The sequence below is a fragment of the Cryptomeria japonica genome, chromosome 3 (genome assembly GCF_030272615.1).
Source record: "Cryptomeria japonica chromosome 3, Sugi_1.0, whole genome shotgun sequence".
Classification (NCBI taxonomy): domain Eukaryota; kingdom Viridiplantae; phylum Streptophyta; class Pinopsida; order Cupressales; family Cupressaceae; genus Cryptomeria; species Cryptomeria japonica.
The window spans coordinates 44,036,104-44,059,672 of record NC_081407.1 but is presented as its reverse complement, the minus strand read 5'-3'; the positions used below and the strand labels follow the sequence as shown (position 1 = coordinate 44,059,672).

Sequence of the window (23,569 nt, the reverse complement as noted above, 5' to 3'; positions counted from 1 at the left end):
TGTGATTGGGCTTGATGAGACAAATATGATACTAGAGAATCCATGGATGCACTCTCTTGGTAAACACAGTCAAGACATCTAAACAAGAGCGTTGGAGTTTACTATGTAAGGTAGAAATATAGTATTGAGAGCATGGAACAAGTATCCTTCGAAGGTAGTGTCTACGAAGAGGATGGAACCATTGTGTGAACACTTTGAAGTCATCCAGGTGGCAATCAAAGTAGCGCAGCAGACATTGAATAAGGACAAGCGAAAAGATGGTGAATTTGAACGGTTGGTACAGGAGATTATTCGTCCAATCTCCAAGGGAGATAAATGCATGCCAATTATAGGTATTTTGCAACACTAAGTGTCCAACAAGAGTTCATACCAGCCTCCAACACTAATATGGGATCCTGGTGCCCGATTGCTTGAGGATGAGCAATCTTGGGTAAGAGGACTTGTAATGTCCCAATTTTGATAGGCAGTTATTCAAAGCAAGGGAATTAAGTTAAGCATTTAATATTGAAAAAATAATATTAAATAATTAACTGATTTTAGAAAAATAATTAAACTCAACTAATAATCATAACTGCATGAACAGAAGTCAATGTTATTTATAGTGACTTTGGGAATTCATGATATATGATCGGTTTTATATTTCTCTTCAGTTTCGATTTGAGAGTTTTCACAAATTATTATTCTCGGGATTGGAACCTGGAAATGCCATTTTCGTAAGTGGAAGTCCTAACCTAGATGGGGTTTGGAAGAATCGGGTAGATTCTTCAGTGGGAGCATTAATGGAGTTTACAGAGTTATTTATAAAAAGAAATTAAATACTTATTTTCAATATTTAAATATACCCGACCAATTTGTATTACAGTGGAAGATTATTATTACTCATGGTATTGGAGAATTAATATTCCTGTGATAATTAGAGTTAGCGCAAATAAATATTTAAGTCCAGAGTTTATTATTGGAAGCAATATCGGATTGTGTATTTGCTTGTGGAAACTATTTGATGAAATATTTTTTATCGGCCATGAACAAATGCATAGGCAAATCATTCTTTGAAGCAAAAATTTCCTTAAGTTTGGGTATCAGAATATTTCCTTTAAGGACTTTTCGAGTATGCATTGCGGGAAATTAATATTTCTATAGTTTATTTATGGTGGCAATGAATAATCGATATTAAATTATTAATGTTTGAATCATATACGTCAAACAGGTCTGAAGTTTATTATAAAGTTTAAAATCAATATTGGAAATATTTAGTGCTTGGTTATACTCCGGGCAAAATTAAATTAAAATTCGACACTCCTACTAATCGAGCATTTGCTCCAAAAATATATTTTCTGGAGCATTTTTGATAGTCATTGTCACCTCTAAGGATGGAAACGCTATGTACCCTCAGTGCACACTAGTCATTGAGTAACATATGCAAACATAGCAATTTTTGGTGAGTTATTTCTGAAGACTTCGACTTTTCCCGTGGTTCCTTTGTAATTAAAATCATTTGATAGTTGTTTTTTTGTGGGGTATGGTGGCCTCTGGCATAGCCGCTTCCAATGTTGAAGAATTGTTTGACACCTTTGTGTTGATACGGGATAGGCATTGGGAGCACTTCCAGTTACTCATATATATTGGAGTTATCAGAAGCAGTTTCCAATCTGAAGATGGCAATTAATCAAAGTATCAAACCATTCATATTTGAAGAGCACACAGAAAATACTGAGAGGGGGGGAGAGGGGGGCGTGCGGTGTGAATCAGTATTTTAAACATCTTAAAACAAGAAACCTCATAAACACGAAAAACACCAAATTTTTCTCATGGAAAACCCTTTCGAGTAAAAAACCACGACACACAATAGCTTTCATTAACAAATTGGCACCAACCCAAATTACAAAAGTGAGCACCAACTCTCCTCTCCTCAAAACATCAACTTCAATTTTCAATTTACTTAGGAACACCATGGATTGACTTCATTTTTCACACCTTTGAATGTAAACTCCATACTACTTTTGAATCATACAAAAAAGAAAACATAAAAAGAACTGAATTCCTTGCATCTACAACATGAAACCTCCAACCCTCATACGTGATACCATTGCTGGACTTTCTTAATTTTATTCCACTCTACCTCTGGAATCTCTTTTCAGTAAGGTTACACAGATTTTGTGCTGAGTCTATCTGTTATCTAGGTCGAGTCTGCAACCACAAATCTGTCCTCTAGTTTAGGATTCAAATGTACACAATGCATGTTCCTATTCTTATGCACCAATAGTTTGCCTATGCTTCTTCTTCTTCAAAAATTTGGGGAACAATGTCTGCTCCAACTCTTATGTTCACATGGTTTACCTATGCATACACTATTTTTAGAAAAAGAACTGTTAATATATAGAATACCTTCAAGGGGATGTTATCATATCACAACCAGATGTATTGTGCTACGTTAACCCACAAAATGTGTGTGTTGTCCTTGCCCTATTTTAAAACATGGTTTATTCAATGTATTTAAAAGTTATTGTCCTTACGTGTAGCAATAATTTGCACCTTCCTATTTAAAAGCTATGCACCACACAATGTAATGGGTGCATAATGAATGCACGGCAGAAACATGGAAAAAAAAAACGGTTGCCCAAAAATAGGATATGAGAATAAAAGCAATTTGAAACCATTCACAGATAAGCACATTAAATTCAGACCACCTAAATAGTGAAAATTTCATTGGTGATGTGTCAATGACATACTATGGCTCCAAATAAATCACCCACATAAATGAGTGATAATCCTGCGATGAACTAACACACCAAGAAGGATTAATACGATTCCATAGAAATTTGATAACCTTGAATATTCAACCAATGATGTGGCACATGATCTGACTAGACACAAGCAAATAGCTGACAAACAGCTGAGGTAGACAAACAATCAACTTAAGCTGACACCCAACCAGCTTAGCCACACACACAAGCTGCTCAACCAAACAGGCAGGTAACTGAAACACACAGACAAGTAGCTTTAGTTGACATCCAAGCAGCTCAAGCACCCAACCAGGTAGCTCAACTGAACAATTGATGAAAACCAATGAATAATCAGCATCTTGCCAAGCACTCATACAACCTTGATCATCAACATTTAACATCAATGACAAAATATCCAACAATATTGACTATTGATTTAATTGTCACTCTTTATGAAAGATCTGAACATGATTGACTACTTCAATCATTTTCATTGTGATAAGGAATGGCTGCAAATTAAGGTTAGGCAATTTTCCCAATGCTATCAAAATTTCTATGATGAAAATATGTTTGCATTCTTACGATTATCTTGAACTCTATTCATAAATGTGAATGTTGTTGAGCTAAGATAAACTCTATTCAGATCTGCAAACTGAAATCTTAAAAAAAACTTTGCAAATCATTTGTTGTCCTAAAAACAAAGTATAACTGAACCTTTTTAGTGGTACTATGAAACTGTTTGATTCAATGCCCACTTTTTGAACTTGGGATGTAAGAGGGGAAATTTTGGGTTGAGTAATTGTTTGAGATTTAACAGTGGTATCAGAGCTATGCATCCTGCCAGCCTGAGGTTGTTTGGGAAGTTAGCATAGTATGAGCAAGAAGCCTCATACTCACAATTACTATCTTAGGAGAAATAAGTTGAACCCCAAGGTAAAGAAGGAAGATGAAGAAAATAGACCTCACATTGGAGATTAGGAACAACAAGATCCTAGCACTAGAGCCATGTTGAATGATTTGGTTTAGAGGTCAACAAGAGTTGTGGCAAAACTTTGCTCAAATGTGCACCATGAATACTCAGATCATGATGAACATTAATCACAACAATAGAGGACCCAATGGAGAAAATAATGGACAGGGAGATGGATCAATCATTCAATGGGAAAGAGGCACATTTTCCAGTACTGGGCCATTGATGCCTAATTTTCTATCGAGGAATTCTCAGGTGGAAAATGAACCAACACAGGCAGAGTTGCAAGATTGGAGGAATTCAAGGTTGGAGTTCCAGGCTGAGATGTCTTTTTGGGAATATGTGGACTTACGAATGAAAAATATGCCTCAAAGAAGATCACACAATCAGGAATTGTGGAAGAAAGTAGGAAAACTGTCCATTCTATATTATTACAGATCAGCCAAAATGTCTGCAAGAGGATGGGTACAATGATTAGATACATACTCTCAATTAAACAATATGCCAGAAAATGACACCATCAAAAAAGTAGCGCTTCATTTCGATGGCATTGCTCACGGCTAGTGGCATTATGGGATGGTCACCTTAGGCCACGACCAGATTACATCTTATGCTGAATTAACAGAACAATTGATCAATCGTTTTGACAGGAAAGATCATGAGTTGTATTTCAAAGAGTTAGCGCAACTCAAACAATCGAGTTTTGTGGATGCCTATTTTGCAGATTTCCAGTAGTTATCATTGTTGGTAACTAATATTTCAAAATGATGGTTGATTGTGCTATCCATAGACGGATTATCCGATCCATTGAAGGGTTGGATAATGGCCCTTAACCCATCTACCTGTTGTGACCATTTCACACATCGCCCCATTAAAATGGGGACCCCCTCTTTTTGCTCGGTTTTGCCTGTTTCTCTCTCTGCTTTTAGGGTTTTGGGTTAGTGAGTCAGTCGTCTGGACTGGGGTTAAGCCTTAGGGTTTCCGTTTTGATGTTTTCAGGTCGGTGTCTAGTCCAAATTTTGAAGATTGTTGAGCTTCCCCTCGTAGGATGCAATTTTGAAATAAGGTGAATCTGTCAGGGGGTCAATTGAGTTTGTCTAGGTTCAGTCAGATTTTTGAATGCAAGTCCAAATTTTGCCTAAGTGTTAATGATGGTATTGTGAATTTTGTCCAGGTGATTTTTGGCTATTTTTTGAGAATTTTGATAATTGAGCCCGAGCATTGGAAATGGCCTAATTTTGCCTTGTGAAGTGACTGAAGTCTTAAAATCTTGGTATTTTGGCCTATGGAAGTGAAATCGCTCCTGTCCCTCAGCCAAGGACCAGGGCGAAAATGATATTTTATGCATCTTGGTTATTAATTTATTTCATTTGTCTTGTGCAGGGCCGCCAGGAGATGCAGTTGAGCATGAATTGGAGGTTTCGAAAGATTTTTGAGACTCAAAATGGCAAATTTTTAAAGTTTAAAGTCAAATCGCTCCTGTCCCTCAGTCAAGGACCAGGGCGAAATGACTTACTTAGACCATTCTGACCTCATTTTGATCAAATTGAAGCATCAAGGACATAATGGAAGGTGAAATCAACATGATAGAGCGCCAGGATTGAGTCGTTTGCAATAAAAGTTGAACTTTTGCCCTCAAGGACAAAAATCGCTCCTGTCCCTCACTGAAGGACCGGAGCTTGTTTCTCAAAATTTCACTGTCCTTGCAAGACCAAGGCGATTTTTGGATTGGAAGAGGTAAAGGAGGACATCTTTTGTCCATTGAATATAATTTGAAGAAATTTGCAAACAAGGAAACATGCTATGAAGACAAATCGCTCCTGTCCCTCACTGAAGGACCGGAGCTTGAAATCCAAAATTGCCTTGTCCTTGAAAGATTTGAACGATTTTGCGATTTGAGAAGAACAAGGGAGGTACATTTTACTCGTTGAATATAATTTGATTGTACCTCGAAGGAGAAAATCGGCCCTAGAAGCAAAATCGCTCCTGTCCCTCTGCCAGGGACCAGGGCGAATTTTAATGATAGCTCCCGTCCCTCTCTCAGGGACCAGAGCGATTCCTCCACAAGACAAGTTTTTGGCGAAGTGAAATGAGTTTTTAAGTTTGAGGCAAGTAAAAGGAGGCGTAACGAATCTATTGAATATAATTTTGAAGAGTGCAAGACACCAATGAAGCCTATTTTGTCTTAGGCGCTCCTGTCCCTCTCCAAGGGACCAGAGCGATTTCTTCCTAAGACAAATTTCTCACCAAGTTGAAGCAAATTCCATGTCAAAGATGAGTGAAGGGGAGCATAGCGGATCCATTGAAGATAGTTTTAAACGTTGGCAAAGAATGATTGAGCCTATAAATGCAAAATTGCTCCTGTCCCTCAACCAGGGACCAGGGCGAAATCAAGGCTATCTAATATTCCCCTCCAAGTTTAAACCACTCCAGGCCAAGGTATAAGGGGGCAATGATGTTTGGAACGCCTTGAAGAGAAATAAAGTTGCAAGGACCGCGAAAAGTGATGGAAATGGTCAAGTTCGCTCCTGTCCCTCTCCCAGGGACCAGAGCGAAATGTCTAAGTATGCTTAATTTTGAGGTGCCACTTCCATTTCAAATGTTCAAAAAGGAGCAAGGAACACCATTTTATACTTTGAAGGCAATTGCAAGTTGATACGAACAAGGATTAGCCCAATGAACAAAAGTTCGCTCCTGTCCTTCAGTCAAGGACCAGGGCGATATTCATAAAATCAATCCTTTTCTTCCTAGACCACGCCAAGGCAAAGTTACACAAGGTCGAATATGTCCTTGGAAGGATGATGGACAAGGAACCAAACGTCAAAAAGTGATTAACTTGAGCAAGGATGCAAAATCGCTCCTGTCCTTCAGTCAAGGACCAGGGCGATATTCATAAAATTAGTCATTTCCTTCAAAAGCTTCGTCAAGCCTAGGCCACACAAGGTTGAAAATGTCATTAGAAAGGTGATGAATGAGGAGTTAATGTTAAAAGTTGACAATTTTAAGCTAAAATACAAAGTTCGCTCCTGTCCCTCACCAAGGGACAAGAGCGAAAATGGTCTAGGAGGCATTCGTTTCAAAACATTGGATCAATCAAGCTCAAGATTCCTATTTAAAATGCCAGTTTCAACGTAGAGGAAGTGGCTTTGAACGTGAAAATCAAGATTAAAAAGCTAAGGCGCTCCTGTCCCTCTCCCAAGGACCAGAGCGATGTGGTTTGTATCCCTTATATCTCCCATGTTTTGGCGCTAACATCATTTTGAAATACATTAAATGTTTAATTTCGATAAACCTTGATATTTTTAATTAAAATTGGCATTTAATGGGTGCGCACAAGGCATTTAATAATTAATTTTGCCTTTTAAAAATCGAAGCTATTAATTACAAGGCATTTAATTAATTAATTATTAATTTAAATAAAAAGAGGAGTGCGCTTGGGTTTTATTTTTATATTTTTTACAAAGTCGGCCTCCATTTTTTTTATTTAAAATTTATTTATTATTTGCCTATTTTCAAAAGTCGGCCCAGGGGAGATTGAAGATGTAAGCGCCTATAAAGGGGAGGTATGATATCTCATTTCAAATCATCATTCAATCATTGTTGCATGCGATTTTGGAGAGCAATAGGAGAAAGTGCGAAATATCATCAAGAAAGGAGTGCGAATTTTGTTGCAAGTGGAGCGAATTCTCTATCATCACGTTGGAGACCCCAAGGGTGGTGGAATTGACAAGAAAGGCGCCTTTGCTAAAGGAGGATCACGTTGAAGACTTCAAATTTCGTTTTTGCCTAGGCGAATTTCATATTTTTGCATCTTTTTAGAGTTAGCTCTCAAGTGAGGTATGGCGAAGTCTTCTTTTATCTAAATTTTGAATTTTGAAATTTTGAATTTCCAGTAGCTCAATCGTATTTAGGAAATGATAACTCAAGGACTTATCATGAAGTTTCCTAAATTCAATCTTTAATCTAATTTATGTTTATACATTGCAAAATCTATTTCTTATTATGAAATGTTGTGTAGGTGTTACAATGGCGACCCCAAAGGCGGGAGCATCCACCAGTCGTCCAGCTCTCATGAAGGAAGATCAAAAGAACAAAGAATTGGAGACCAAGATCGTGTCTAAGTGGAGCAACATTGGAGATACCAACCTGGGAAACTTCAGTGTGAAGAAGTTTCGAGAGGTCCCTTACATTGGCAAGCCGTCACCTGTCGCAAGGAGGATAATTGAAAGTGGCATCATTAAGGCGGCCGACTTCCCTCCAGCAATCCAGTGCCATGAGTTGATGATCGAGTGTGCTCGCCATTATGATCCACAGTCCAGATCGATAGTGTCCAAGGAAGGGGACACTTTTGCTTATCTTTCAGAGGAAGCTATCAGTGAAGCTCTTCACTTGCCAGAACATAAAGATATGATTTATAAAAGCTTAGAAGGAGCCAGGTCCATGTATGAAGATGATCCAGACACTTGCCTAGGCATCATCAATAAGAACTGGTTACTCAAGAGTCGTCCTCGCCTGAGCAAGATTCCGAACACACCACATAGGATCGACTTCCAGGAGGAGTACAGAGATTTGATAACATTACTCAACCGAGTTACAGGGGCTCCTCAAGCCTTCTATTTTGAGAAGTGGATGTTCTACTTCATCCAAGTGATAGTTCAGGGAAAAGGAACAATCCATTGGGCTAGAATGATTAGCCAGTGCTTGGACGTACAGTTAAGGAGATTGAAGGCTACCAAGTCCTTCCACATGAGTTCATACATCATATATGCCTTGATCAGGAGCTTTGAGTATGCAGGACTACCTCACAGAGGAGTGATTGGAAGAGGACCTGGCGAGGTCAGAGTTTGTGATTCCTATGTTCACTTGCATCATCCGCCAGGAAGTAACTACAAGTTAGTCAATGATACATTCACGATGAACATCACCAGGATATTGCAAGGCGGGATTCACAATCGGCTATCTCAGGACGCACAAGAGCTTGTGAAGAGGTACGGTGCATGGTTTATCCAATTCCAGAAGTTTACATATATTAGAGTTCATGGATGTCCTTCACCTCCCTACATGTTGCCAAGATATCCGACAGACAGAATAGTGTTACTTGAGGTAACAAGATAGTTGGCAGCTTATGTGAAAGCATTCAGACACAGACATGGAAATGGAGTTCCTGTGCCTATCATATTAGGGAATTCAGTTGAGGTATGTCCTAATGCCCTAGCCATGGATGATGCAGAGAAAGAGTTAGCTTTATATTCATTTTCATTCTTTGCCTTGAGAGAGAGCTTTGATCCATATGGGTATATAGAGGAGACAGTCGGAAGAAAATATAAGCATGAGTTTCAGATAGAAGACTTTGTGATGAATCTCTTGGATGACCTTGAAGTGAAAAGAAAGATGCATTCTAGATTACCTTTAGACTTTATCAGAAAATGCAAAATTTACAGAGTGGCCGACCAAGCTCAGGACAGTGGCAGACATCTCCAATCATCTTATGATCGAGAAAGCAAATCAGTGAGGCTAGATTGGAATGAACCCGAGGTTGTGGATCTAGATGCTTTGATGGCTCCAGTCTTGTCTTGTACTCGCAGATGGGTTGATGTGTAGCATCAGAAGTTGAGAGAGCAAGGCATATCTATGACTTTCACTTTGGAAGAAAGACCAGTTGAAGGAGGAGCAAGTGTAAGTGAGGGTAATCCTAATCCCAGAAATGCAAGCGAAGGCAACCTTCGAAGCGTAAGTGAGGGCAATCCCCATCCAAGAGGCTCGAAGAGGAAAGAGAGACCTGAGAAAAGAGAATCTTCCAAGAAGAAGCAATAGGCCAACCGAGATCGTTCATCCGGCACATCTTCTCGACCTGAGAAGAGGACACTTGAGATAGAGGAGTCTATGGAATCAATGGTACAGAACGATAAAGAAGGACAGGCACCTCGAAGGTCACCAAGTGGGTCTCTCCAAGCTAATGAGCTACATGAAGATAAGGAAGATAATGAAGTAACATCTCCTCTCAGAGAAGAAGAAACATTGCCTAATGAGATACAGGTTAGAGAAACAAGATCTGCCATTCCAGATTGGTTAAAAGACAGACTAACAAGGGTGATTGTGATCGAGGACGAAGATAATGTGATTGATTTAAAGAGCCTTGTTGGAAATTCTCAAGAAATGACAGAGAAGAGGAAGGCTACTAAGATGTCCAAGATGATCAGAGATGAGACAGGATCCAGGAAATTACAGATAGCTACGCTAGCAGTGGACAAGTATGAAGGTGAGATCCTCGTAGAGGAATATGATGTAGAGACATTTGAGCTTGGTCCACTCACAGCCGAGCAGACGTTCGATGATGCCACTGATTCATTTGAGGCACTTAAGGACAAGCTCAGAGAAGAAATGGAAAAGAATAGGAAGCTTGAGCGAGAGGTCAGTGCTTGGAGAGGCTACTTTAGCCATCTCAATCAGCCTTTGAGACGTCAGGATCCAGCAGTATCTCCTACACAGGCACTTCCCCTTGAATCAGTTGGCGAGGCAGAGAGAGTCAGGAGTTTGGTTCAGCTTATGAGCTCTTGGATTGACAAATCCCATACAGTTGCTATTGAATTTGCAACAAGGATGATGCAGACCATTCACCGAGCTATTCAAGTTCTTGAGGTCATCCACAACCTAATGATAACTGTAGCTGCTTTTGCTCATACTAAGGATGTTATCATTCCTGTCCTGCAAGTAATCAGACAAACATCAAGGAAGGTCCTAGCACAAGAAAAGATAATGGATGGAGGACCTCATAGTTTACTCCAATGGTCAACTTTACTCCAGATGAAGGAAGTTCTTTTTAAGGACATCAGTAACAAATGCAATCAAGTTGAAGAGATTATCCATCCGATCCAGGACAAAGTGTTCGAAGTATTATGTGCTATTCTTGGCAGGAGGATTGCAGTTGAGACAGATGTGGATTTGCAAGAATTAGAAGATAGAGTCAAGGTCATCTTTTGCAAAGATGAGAATGTTATTACAAATGAGCAACGAGATCAGATGTTTGCCACCATGCTCCTGATTGAGAAGATCAAAGAACTTGAACCTGGATGGGACGCTGCTCTTCTCAAGGCTTTCGATCAGGTCATCCACTTGGAGGAACGAATGAAGAATCTTCCCGAGATTCCAATTGCTGAGATCGAAGGAATCGTGTCTAGATTCATTGCATATGCTAAAAAGGAGCATTGGAAAGGGAATAAGATTCTAGAAGAAAGGTTGTTATAGATGATGTGGCACCTTAATTGTCATTGGTCTATGTCTCCTAGATTTTCGTGCCAAATTTAATATTTGGCTATGCATTTAATATTGTTCAGTAAAAAGGGGGCTATTTGTAATAAACCCTAATTAGGGTTTAGGTGTCATAATCTTGGCCATTGATCTTCTTTTTGATCTGGACCGTTCATTGTAATTGAGGATGCTATATATACCCTCATTTCTTTTCATTTTGTAACAAGAAAACTACAGATTAAGGAGAAATTAGAGAATTAGAGAGATATTAGAGAATTAGCAATTTGATTTGTAGCAAGATTGAGCTTTGAGGAAGGAATTTCAAACAATTGTTGTTCATGATGGCTTTGAGATCAATAGAATATTGAAGTTATGGTGTTTTATTGCAATTCTTATGGTTATCTTCATGGTTGTTCACTTTCTTGAATCATTCTCAATCAAAGTAGTATTTTAGTTTGAAGGATAAAGTGTTGGACTTGACCGTCGATGAGATTCACTCTCCAAACCACTAGCTTCTTGCTGATTGTAGGAATGCCTTGCGTGGTCAACTGGATAAACTTGAATCACTTAAACCTTCAATCATTGTTGTATCTTGGATATGTGCCTTTGTGGCAGTGTCTATGATCCTTGATGAATTGAAAAATCATTTGTTACCATAGAAGATCGCATCAATTTCAATTGAGTTGTTATTTTATGGCAATATTGAAGTTGGTAGAATCTTGCCAAGTCTCGTCCACATTGAGTCATTCTTAGGGTTAGATTAGACTAGATCTCTTGCAAGCCCTACTCTTTTGATTTTTTTGAGAATTCCTTTAGTTTAGGAAATTCTACTTCGGAAACGTAAGGCCCCTTGATGACACAGCAATCACAACGACCACTGGTGCTTATCCACACGTAGAGACCCTACTTAAAAGAACATTGAAGTCACCCTAACTGATCCTTCTTGCGATATCTTCAGCAGTTAGAGATTTTATTCAAGAGAGGATAAGGTACCCTTGGGTATTTTATTCTGTGTATGATTGTGTACAAAATACACGTCAACACTACCTTATAGGATGCAACTAAACAGGCAAGAGCCATGGAATCGTCTACTTCAAAAGGCAAAAATCCATCTAGGGAATTCACACCTACGAATGAGAAGCAAGATGACAAAACAGATATGAGAACTTTCAATCTACCTAAATCGACTCTACCAAAGTTGGATTTTGAATCGAGAGGTGAGCTACAAAGAAGAAGTTGTGTTTCACGTGCCAAGAACCATGGGAACCTAGTCATAGAACTCTCAATCTACCTAAATCAACACTACCAAAGTTGGATTTTGAATCGAGAGGTGAGCTACAAAGAAGAAGTTGTGTTTCACATGCCAAGAACCATGGGAACCTAGTCATAGGTGTTGTAGGAAAGGCAAAGCAAACTACACTGCAGTCACCTCTGATGTAGACGACAAGGGGACAGATACTAGTTCGAAAAGCGAGCAAGAGGAAGGACAAGGTACAGTTGCTTGCCTAACAACAGGTTGTATGCATAAACCTTTCCAAGTAAGAGGAATGCTGATGGGACAAATGGTGATTTGTCTAGTGGTTAATGCAGCAACTTATAATGCTATCAATGAAGATCTGGTAGTGATACGAAGAACACAAGTTGAGGACATTCCAAGATTCAAAAACGAGATAGCAAACAGACTCAAAACACATTGCACTCAAATGATTCCGCAGTTGAGCATCCAATTGGACGGTTTCACACTCATCGATGATTTCTATGTGATCGAGCTTGATGAGACAAATATGATATTGGGAATTCCATGGTTGCACTCTCTTAGTAATAAAAATCAGGAATTCCGAACAAGAGAGCTGGAGTTCACTAATGAAGGGAGGAATATAGCATTGAGCGCATGGAACAAGGATCCTCAGAAGGTAGTGTCTGCAAAGAGGATGGAAGCATTTTGTGCACACTTTGAAGTCGTCGAGGTGGCAATCAAAGTAGGCATAAGGACAAGCGAAAATGTGATGAGTTTGGCCAGTTGATACAGATGATTATTTGTCTGATCTCTAGGGGAGATAAATGGATGGCAATTATATATATTTTGCGACGTTGTGTGTCCAACAAGAGTTCATACTGGCCTCCAAGAATGATATGATATCCCGATGTGGGATTGCTTGAGACAAGCAAGCTTGGGCAGGGGGGATTTGTATTGTCCCAATTTTGATAGAAAAATTATATAATTCCTCAAAATTAAAATAATTCAAAGGAGGGGAATTAAGTTAATTATTTAATATTAAAAAATGATATTAAATAATTAATTGACTATAGAAAAATAATTAAAATCACTTAACTAATAATCATAACCGCATGAACTAAAATCAATGTTATTTATAGTGCCTTTGGGAATTGATGATATATGATTGGTTTCATGTTTCTCTTCAGTTTTGATTTGAGAGTTTTCTCAAATTATTATTCTTGGGATTGGATCCTGGGAAAGCCATTTTCGTCAGTGGAAGATGTGACCTAGATGGCCTTGGAAGAATCAGGGAAATTCTTGAGCGGGAATGTTAATGGAGTTTCACAGTGACCAGAAGTCAAGATTACAGGTATTATAGAGTTATTTATTGAAAGAAATTAAATACTTATTTTCAATATTTAAATGTACATGGGCAGTTTGTATTATGGTGGAAGATTATTATCGCTCATGGTATTAGAAAATTAATATTCCTGTGATAATTAGAGTTAGCACAAATTCATATTTAAGTCTGGAGTTTATTATTCATTGCAATATCGGATTGTGTGTTTGCTTGTGGAAACTGTTTGATGTAATATTTCTTATCGGCCGTGAACAAATGCGAAGGCAGATTATTGTTTGAAGCAAATATTCACTTAAGTTTGGGTATCAGAAATATTTCCTTTAAGGACTTTGGAGCATGCATTGTAGGAAATTAATATTTCTATTATTTATTTTTGGTGGCCGTGAATAATCAGTATTAAATTATTAATGTTTGAATCACATATATAAAAAGGGTTTGAAGTTTATTATAAAAGTTTAAAAGCAATATTTGAAATGTTTAGTCCTTGGTTATAGTCCAGGCAATAAATAAATCAAAATTAGGCACTCCTATTGGTCAACCAGCTGCTGCGAAAGCATATTTTCTGTAGCATTTTGTAGAGTCATTGTTGCCTGGAAGGATGTAAATGCCAGGTATTTTCAATGCACACCCCTCCCCCCCCCCCCTATAAGTATAACCATGTGTATCTTCTGTAGCATTTTCGAGGGTAATTGTGCTTGGTAATGTTTAGGTCTAGGTTACCGGTACAGCTAGGTTTTCCTCCATATCCGGATATGGATTCGACTTGGAATCCCTGTGGAATCGAACAAGGTTCCTCTATTTTGTCCTGGAATCGTATCCGCATTTTTACACTCGTATCCAAACGAATGTGATGTCGACGTGGCGTATTTCTGACATTTTTTCAACGGATCAGCATCGCGCATGAATTTCAAGATTTTTTTTTTTACTTTCACAGAAGGAAAAGGTCATAAAACCCTAAAACTTAAAGCGAACGTATTTTCTTATTTGCCTTCCTTTGTCTTCGTATTTTCTGATTTGTCTTCGTATTTCTCAACCAAAACACGGCTCGTCTTTGGCAACTTTGTCTTCGGCGACGCAAGTGACACGACGCGCCGCTCACGCGATGCAGGTGACGAGCCGCTCATGCCGTCTTCGACTCAAGCGACGCGGGCTCCACTCAAGCTGTCTTCGGCTCAAGCGACGTGACGTAGCTCCACTTAGGTGTCTTCGGCAAGCTTTGAGGTATGTAGTTTTAAATTTTTAATTTCTTTCAAAAAAATTTAAATTTCTATAGTTTTTTTATAAATTTTTAATTTTTTATCAGTTTATAATGTTTATTTATTATTTTAGACTCTATTTTATCAGTTTAATCGATGAAAGGAAATATAATTTTGGATGTTTTAAATTTTAATTTATAGAAATAATGAATGTGAAATATTTATAATTTTGAATGATTTAAATTTTATTATTTTAATTTATATTAATAATAAATGTGAAATATTGTCCAACGGGTTGAGATTAATTGGTTAAAACACTGGGTTCTCACTGTGGAGACCCAAGTTCAATTCCCAATAGGGACATCTAAAACGAATTCTAAGTTGTGACTCTTGGCCTTCCATAAAAATGGGGAAGGTCTAGGGTCAATCTAGTCAAACATAATAATAATAATAATTATTATTATTATTATTCAAAATACTACGGCTTTGGCCTATTACCTACCAAAAAAAAAAATCTGAAATATTTAAATTTCATTTAATGTGAAAATAAAATTATTCATAATGTTTACAGTTTAACTTTTTAAGTAAATGTATAACCATATTAATATATGATAATAATATTTTTACAAATTTTTAAATTACAAAATTGAAAATAGCTGAAATATTCATATTTATAATTTAAAATAAATTATAATAATAATACAAATTAAAATTAAATATCATATTGATATTTAATTTTAATTTGTATTATTATTATTTAAAATATGAATATTTTAATTTATAATTATTGTGTAATTTAGAAATATGTAAATTGTTAAATAACTTAAATACTTAAATATTTAAATTTTAATAATTATTGTTTAACTTGTTGCATATAGCATTATGGCAACGTCTTCTAGCTCTATTCCTCAACGGACTTTCAAAACCAACCCAAATTCACCTTTATGGAAATATGTCAAAATAATAGACCAAGTAAAAGGTGGTGGAACATTTAATTGGATATGCAACTTTTGTAGTGTGAAAAAAACTAGCTCCTACAACCGTGTCAAAGCCCATTTTTGTGCCATTACCCAACAAGGAATCAAACCATGTCAAGGAAAGGATGGAAATGGGTTGCCACCTCAACAAATCGCAGGATATATTAGAGAGCAAGAGGAAGCAGATGCAAGAGTTGGTAATGCCTCGAACCTTCCTTTGTTGAAAGGAAGAGGAAGTAGATCAAAGAGGCCCCCTCCTTCTCCATCTCATAGTAATTTTCCTAATATCGTGGTACAGAGCCACCCATTCTTGAGCATAATTGATGAAGAACCTGTTATTGTGAAGAGAAGCAGGGGACCATTAGAGAGAGCATTTAAAAATGATGCTAGAGAGATTGCAGATCAATCCGTTGGAAGATGTCTATATGCAAACGGTTTGTCATTTAATGTGGTACGATAACCATATAGGCAGGATATGTTGAGAAAGGTAAATGAGGCACCACAAGGGTACACAGGGCCATGTTATGAGAAGGTGCGTAGCACCTTACTAGCAAAGGAGGTAAAAAGCTTAGAAAATGCATTGGCTCCCATTAGAAATTCATGGAAACAAACAGGGGTGTTCATCATTTCTGATGGATGGAAGGATACCAAAAATTGACCATTAATTAATGTAATTGAAGTGTGCCCTAAAGGGGCAATGTTTCTGAAAGTTGTGGATTGTGAGGGACAGGTGAAGGATGCACAATTTATTGCTAACATTCTTATACAATGCATTCAAGATGTGGGACCTCAAAATGTTGTCCAAGTAATAACGGACAATGCAAAATATTGTAGAGTTGCAGGTATGTGGATTGAGACACAATTTGAACACATATATTGGACACCTTGTGTTGTCCACTCTTTCAACCTCATGCTACAAAAGATGGGCAAGAAAATAAATTGGATCAAACAGATTTATGATGAGGCTGAAGAGATCCAAATGTTCATCACAAACCATAGCATGTCACAGGCCATTTTCAGATCATTTTCACAGTTGGAGTTGCTAAAGGTAATTCAAACACTTTAATTTCTAAAATCTACATTTCACTTTAGTAATCTTTAATTTATTTTTTAAATTTGATCATGTCTTCTTTGTATCTAATTTTTATTTTTAATTTTTTAATAGGTTGCTGAGACTCAATTTGCATCCAACACAATCGTCTTGAGGCGACTTGTGAAGGTGCGGGAGCCACTTGCTAGCATGGTAATTAGTCAAAGTTGGTCCCTATGGAGGCAATCCAATACTGAAAGGGCAAGAAATGTAAAACACATGATCCTAGATGACACTTGGTGGGATCGAGTGAAATATCTTTTGAGTTTCACTGAGCCCATCATGAGTATGATCCATTATACTGACACAGAATAACCATGTTTGGGAGAGGTATATGATGGCATTGACTCGATGATTGAGGAAATGAAAGTCATCATCAATGCAAAAGAGCAAGATCCCAAAGAAACTTTCTTCAAAGAGGTTAATTCTATTTGTGTTGAGCGGTGGAACAAAATGACCACCCCACTACATCTTCTTGCATTTGCATTGACTCCCAAATTTTATAGTGATGAAATGCTTACTAAGCCATCAAGGGTACCACCATATAGAGATTGAGAAGTTAGTGAAGGGTGTAGGACAGCACTTGCTAGACTCTTCATCGATTCTGAAATGGAGGATTTAATGTCAACTGAGTTTGCTGATTTTGTAGCCTCCAATGGTCAACGTGTTTCTGCTCTCCGTGACAAGTATAAGAAGGATGCTCATGCTTGGTGGTACCTTAATGGCCATACATCACCAAACCTTCAAACTCTTGCAATCAAACTTTTATCGCAAGTGAGTCTCTTAATTTTTATTGCTCTCTAAATTCATATTTTTTTACTATCGTCACCCTCTAACTTTGTGTCAATTATTCAATAGGGTGCCAGTTCCTCTTCATTTGAGCGAAATTGGAGCACATACTCCTTTATCCACTCAGTGAAACGCAACCGACTGGCAGCAAATAAGGCGGAAGAGCTAGTTTATGTGCATTCAAACTTGCACCTTCTTACTCATAAACAAAAAGTGTACAAGGATGGGAGCACAAAGTTTTGGGATGTAGATCCAGAGCAAACTGATTTGGATTTTTCAGCTGCCACACGATCTTTACTTTTTGGGGATTCCAATAGCCAATTTGCTGGTAGTGCAAGTGGCAATGACGTTGCATGTGGTTCCACTACTCTACCTACATCATCTGATGTCAATGATGATGTTGATCTTGATCTTCCTAGTGACCCATATGATGCTGATTATTAATTGTGTTATTTTATTGTTGAAACAATGAACAATGAATTCGATATATCTATCATAACTGATTCAAATTTTGACAAACGGAAATTAGATTAGAGTTACAGTAAATTTGTTATATTTATATCATATATGATAGTTCCAAGTTTTGTTTAGCATATGGATGATATTTGGGATTCTAAATTTAATTTTTGTTTCTACTTTTTAGGCTGCATATATGTATATATTTATGATTTTTACTTTTTTTTTGTACGGACGTACCCAAAACGAACCCAAATCCCCCCCCAAAAAAAAAATTTGCCGTACCGGCGTATCGTACCCACGTACCCATACCCGTACCGGCAACTTAGGTTTAGGTTTATAAAAATCATTGTGATACTCATTCAACCACCACCCACCCCATTCACTATTTTCTCTTCACTTGGTCCCCGCATCCCCACATCCCTACATCCCCCATCAAGAAACTTAAAGGAACATTGTAAATAATAGAAATATGTGCCCACCTATGGAAATTACATTTTCCTTTAGACGTAGGCCACAAATATTAAATAATTTCAAACCCCTATGTTGCCTTGGAAACTTTTCAAGGTATTTGCAGACCTATAGATGCTTGCATTCATTTTGTTCACCTAACCTTAACAGAAAATTAGAATAACAATATTTTTGGATGATGTATGTAATGTCCCCACTCCGGAGAAGAATTTAATAATAAATAATAATAATAATATTAAAATACAAAAGAGTAAAAATAGAATTTAAATTAAAATATAAAAGAATATAACTAAATATATTTAAAGTTTAATTAAATTAATGAATGGTCAAAAGGCATGAAATGATAAGTTGCGACTCTCCTAAATATGAGGTATAAAAGGGAGAAGAGGACTCATTCGAAGGAAGGGGAATTTGAAAATGAAAGTGCAGATCTAATTTAAATAAGTGATTGTGAAAGGTTGTGTACCTTTCAAAGGACAGAAATAATGAAGAGTTGCACTCTTTCAAAGGGTGCTAATGGTGAAAGGGTGTGTCTCTTCCCAAAGGGCATATATGGTGAAGAGGTGTGACCTCTCCCATCAAATTGAGAGATATAAAGGAAAGGAATAAAAAAGCAATGAGGACATCACCATTGATCAGATCGGATCAAAACTATTATTAAGTTACAGGCAGTAACATCGTTGTCCTTGGTGGTATGCATGGGGATGTGCTTAATATGTATGCTTAATATATGAAGCCTGATACTGTTCTTATGCAGAATTTAGTATTATTATTAATATAGACTGCAAGATATCTATACAAACACCCTTAGGAGAAAACTGTCTTGGACACAAGATGTCACAATTTTCTCTAAGAAACCCCTATTCGGACCAACAGCAGAAAGAAATGAATTAAACGATTGATGCCTATTATGAGGAACAGATTTACTTAGGGATGTTCTCCATGAGACCCCCGTGAGATGACAACAAGGGCAGCGATCTTGCATAAAGATATTAATATCCTATTAATATGTTAACTAATATCTAACTGATTTATCCATCGATTAGTGTGCCCAAATTGATATATTAACCAATCACCAATTAAGTGTGATTTCACCAAGGGCCCAGCGGTTATGAAAGGGTGGGATACACAAGATACAGAGATGTCTTTTGAGAGGAGGGTTATAACTTTATGAACAAGCAGATATGACTCTTCACCAGTGAAGGAGAAGATACTTATACAACAATCTTATCACTCCAAGGAGGCATCACATCAGACTTGGTATTTCACAAACACTCAGCAGTTCGACTGAATATTGCAGTTTGGTATGAGTCTACTGTGCATAACATGGTAAATGCTGTGTCAATATACATATATCCCTGCATACTAACGATTACAAAGCACTGCTGTTAAAATTGATTATATATTGTATCTGACTAATGATTTTTCTGCAGTTTATTTGTTATATGTAGAATGTCTGAATAATATTGGAACCTTCATATGTTCTGAATGTTCTCAGTCATGGTAGGGGGAACTGCTGTACAAGGGCACCCTACATGATGATATCAGGTAGGGGGAACTGCTATAAGGCACAATACATGATGATATTGGGTAAGGGGAACTGCTATAAGGTACCCTACATGATAATATTGGGTAGGGGGAACTGCGATAAGACACCCTACATGATAATATTGAGTAGGGGGAACTGTTGAACAAGACACCCTGCATGATTATATTCTCCACTATCATAATTTATGTTTCTGTTTCTGATATTACTACACGAATCTCCCTTTATGTTATAACTGCTTATATAATCATTCCCTAGAGTAATTTGAAGCATTTTATGACTCTATTTTGCAGATTTGACTACGGAGGAGGTTGAGGTACTTTCTCTTAACCCCTACACTAAGATCTGAAACACCATAACTAGGATATTTTAAGGTCATTTTATTAAGTGACATTACAATGCAGGATTGCCCTACAGCCTCAAATGCTCCTGCAATACATAGAATTAATACCAATAAGCATTGTTCATCCCAACAGCAGTGCCTATTATTCCAAATGATTATGCTTAACAAGGAGGATGAGCTATGGTGAATGTGCCCATATTACAAGGAGCTCAACAAGATCACTTGTAAAGATCCTCATAAATGCAATATTCAAAGTCATTTAGAATTGCCTAAGATAGATGAAGGTGGTATGTTTATTTTAAAATCCAAGGCAATCATTGAGAAACGAGTGAAACAATCATAAAATGGAGCCATCTCAACATTTCTAATCAAGTGGAAGAATTTTTCAATTGAAGATGCGACATGGAATGATGAAGAATTCATAAGAGAAATTATAGAGTTGCAAAGCATTTAAAGGCAATGCTTTTCTAAAGGGGGTGGGTATGTCATGATCCTAATATAATATATTCTTAAGGGGGGTGGGTATGTCATGATCCTAATATCATATAGTCTTAAGCATACATTACATATTCCTAAGTAAAATAAGGATAAGCACTTGTGGTATGCGTAACCTTAACATTAATTTTAATTACATCCTTGACCCTTGTCATGATCCTAATATCATATAGTCTTAAGCATACATTACATATTCCTAAGTAAAATAAGGATAAGCACTTGTGGTATGCGTAACCTTAACATTAATTTTAATTACATCCTTGACCCTTCTTAATTAGGATAAAAGAATCCATCCCTATATATTTATCCCTATAAATAAGGAAGAGAACTCTCTCCCATATCATCATAACTTTGGATATTGAATTCATATATTATAATCTGATTATTGGAGGTCACTCCCTCGAAGTGGTCTATTATTTTTCTGATTTTTGCATTTATTTCCAATAAATATCATAACATTAAAATTAGATCAAATAGAAAAGTATCGCTTATCTTAGATGTACTTGCATCTCTAACAGTATCCACTAGTCCAACCCACAAAACACTCTCGGTGGCATGTAGGGGAAAATCTACTGTAGAATAAATCAAATTATCAAACTCTTTAAACTGCAATGTGCACAGAAAAAAAAATTTATAACCTCACCTTCCATCTTTATCTGTAAAGTCACGGATTCCTCCTCCAATAGTAAGTGGAACAAACACATTCTCAGATGTCCTGCGCAATACCTGTAATGTAGAGTGGACTGTAAACTAGCATACTCCTCATAGCTATAAAAAAATTATTGGATTTGCCTGCGAGTTCAGACTTTTCACTAATTTAGAGTCTAGATGTCAACATATAACACTGAAGATCTAACATAGGACGGTATATTGCAGCTAAAATATATTACCTCAAGCATCGGCAAATCTCCCAATGGAAAGTCACGGAAACCTGTTATATTTAAAAAGGTCACCTGCAATAACAATTTCCAGTATGCAACAAATTTATCATTTAAGCTCATAATAGAAAAACTTCTCATTAAATTAGTAAGTGCAAAACTATCTGAGAAATTTGAATCACTGATTCATTATTATTTTGTGTTTTCAAAAACAAAAAGACATACAATTGCACCATCCAAGGAAGTATGTTAGGATGAAAAAGAGATATACCTCATCCGCTCCATCTTTGTAATATTGTCCTGCAAGCTCAACTGGTTTCCCAAGATTCCGTACCTTCAAAGAGTGAAACCACTTAAATGTTGTCCGAAAATTACACTACACAAAATGAAGCATGATGAATATGATACCCACCTCACGTTCTTCACTGTGTTCTCTCACATCATACTGGTCTCCTTTGGTGACAACAAGATCTCCTTTGTTGTTTGCCCTCACATCAAGACATGCAATCACCTATAGCAAACAAAAATTTCTATTTGTTACATGCAGAACCAATGAAACACAAGTTGTGAGGCCCCAAGAAAGACTAGTAGAGAAATTGAAGTGTTGAATGTTTATGAAAGATTGGTCATGATTAAACAAAGACAAGCTATCAAATAGATAATTTATGAGCATGGACAAGTTCCAAATAAAATCCAAGCAAAAATCTCCCTAGAACACCTAGAATTCAATTACCCGCTTAGCAAGAGTAGAAGCATGCTTCAAAGGTTGATTTTCTGCAAGATCAGAACTCTACATTTTGCAACACAAATTCCATATTAGAAGCAATCTCCAATTTAAGTAGCAGTAGATAAATAGATGTTTAATGAATTTTATAAACCTACCTTCACTGAATCAGACCTATTTCCAGTCAAAAAACCCTTTAAGATGTCAAGTCCTACATCTGCAATTAACCATGCCAAACAAAGCAATCAATAAACTGTGAAATAATGAGTAACAAAGACAATTAGCAGGCAGCTTCCTATTGGACAATTGATTAATAAGAGAAAAGTAAAACTATATGAAGCTTTAAAATTAGTGAACGGGGAAATAAACCAGAAACATTTCTTGAGTGCACCTACATTGAGGCAAAAAACAAAGTCTGAAAAATAGATGAGGCAGACATATACAATAGACCATATTCATCAGACCATAGAAAGGCAACCACAACCATGTAATGATACCGATGTAACAACAAACAGAACCTAGTCGAAGAAAGAAGTCCACATAAGCCACAAAAATTGATTACATCATAATATTAAGTATATCTTAAGGGGGCCCATTTAAACTATAAGAATTAACTAGATCATTATATATTTTTCCACCCTCGTTAAAATAGCCCATAGTTACCTGGTAACTCATATCCTAGCCCATGGTACTCCTTACTATTATGACCTTTTCACACATCGCCCCATTGCAAATGGGGGCCCCCCAATTTCTGCTTTTTAGGGGTTTTAGTCGCCAATCTTTGAGAGTCTGGAGCTAGAGTTTCATCAAAGTCAATCAGGGAGTCAATCATCAAAATAGTGTTTGGACACCATCAAAGTGCTTAGAGGGCCCAAGGGACAAAAAACACAACTGCTTAGGGTCAATTCTGACAACTTCCTATTTTTGTGGGATTCTACTTTTTCATTTTTGGCATTTTGGGCCCAATCTGAGAAGTAGCTTTTTCGCCTGCTTTTTGCTTTTTCAGCTTTTTAAAAGTTGACCTAGTATTGGACCACTCAGGTCATGACAACAAGGTTCCTGTCTTCGAAATGAGAAATTTGTA

The 23,569-nt window shown here is 37.1% G+C and overlaps 1 protein-coding gene across 6 annotated transcripts in view; it reads right to left on the bottom strand.

Moving 5' to 3' along the window:
- LOC131033192 (imidazole glycerol phosphate synthase hisHF, chloroplastic) overlaps window positions 1-23,569 on the bottom strand; it is a 188,573-nt gene that overhangs the window by 77,603 nt on the left and 87,401 nt on the right. For all 6 annotated transcript variants that reach the window (XM_057964339.2, XM_057964347.2, XM_057964357.2 and 3 more), the window contains 6 exons: window positions 22,644-22,702; window positions 22,495-22,551; window positions 22,174-22,272; window positions 22,033-22,095; window positions 21,774-21,836; window positions 21,527-21,609 (listed from right to left, as the gene is read on the bottom strand). In XM_057964339.2, coding sequence (XP_057820322.2) covers window positions 21,527-21,609; window positions 21,774-21,836; window positions 22,033-22,095; window positions 22,174-22,272; window positions 22,495-22,551; window positions 22,644-22,702 — 424 coding nt within the window. The remainder of the gene's footprint in view (window positions 1-21,526; window positions 21,610-21,773; window positions 21,837-22,032; window positions 22,096-22,173; window positions 22,273-22,494; window positions 22,552-22,643; window positions 22,703-23,569) is intronic.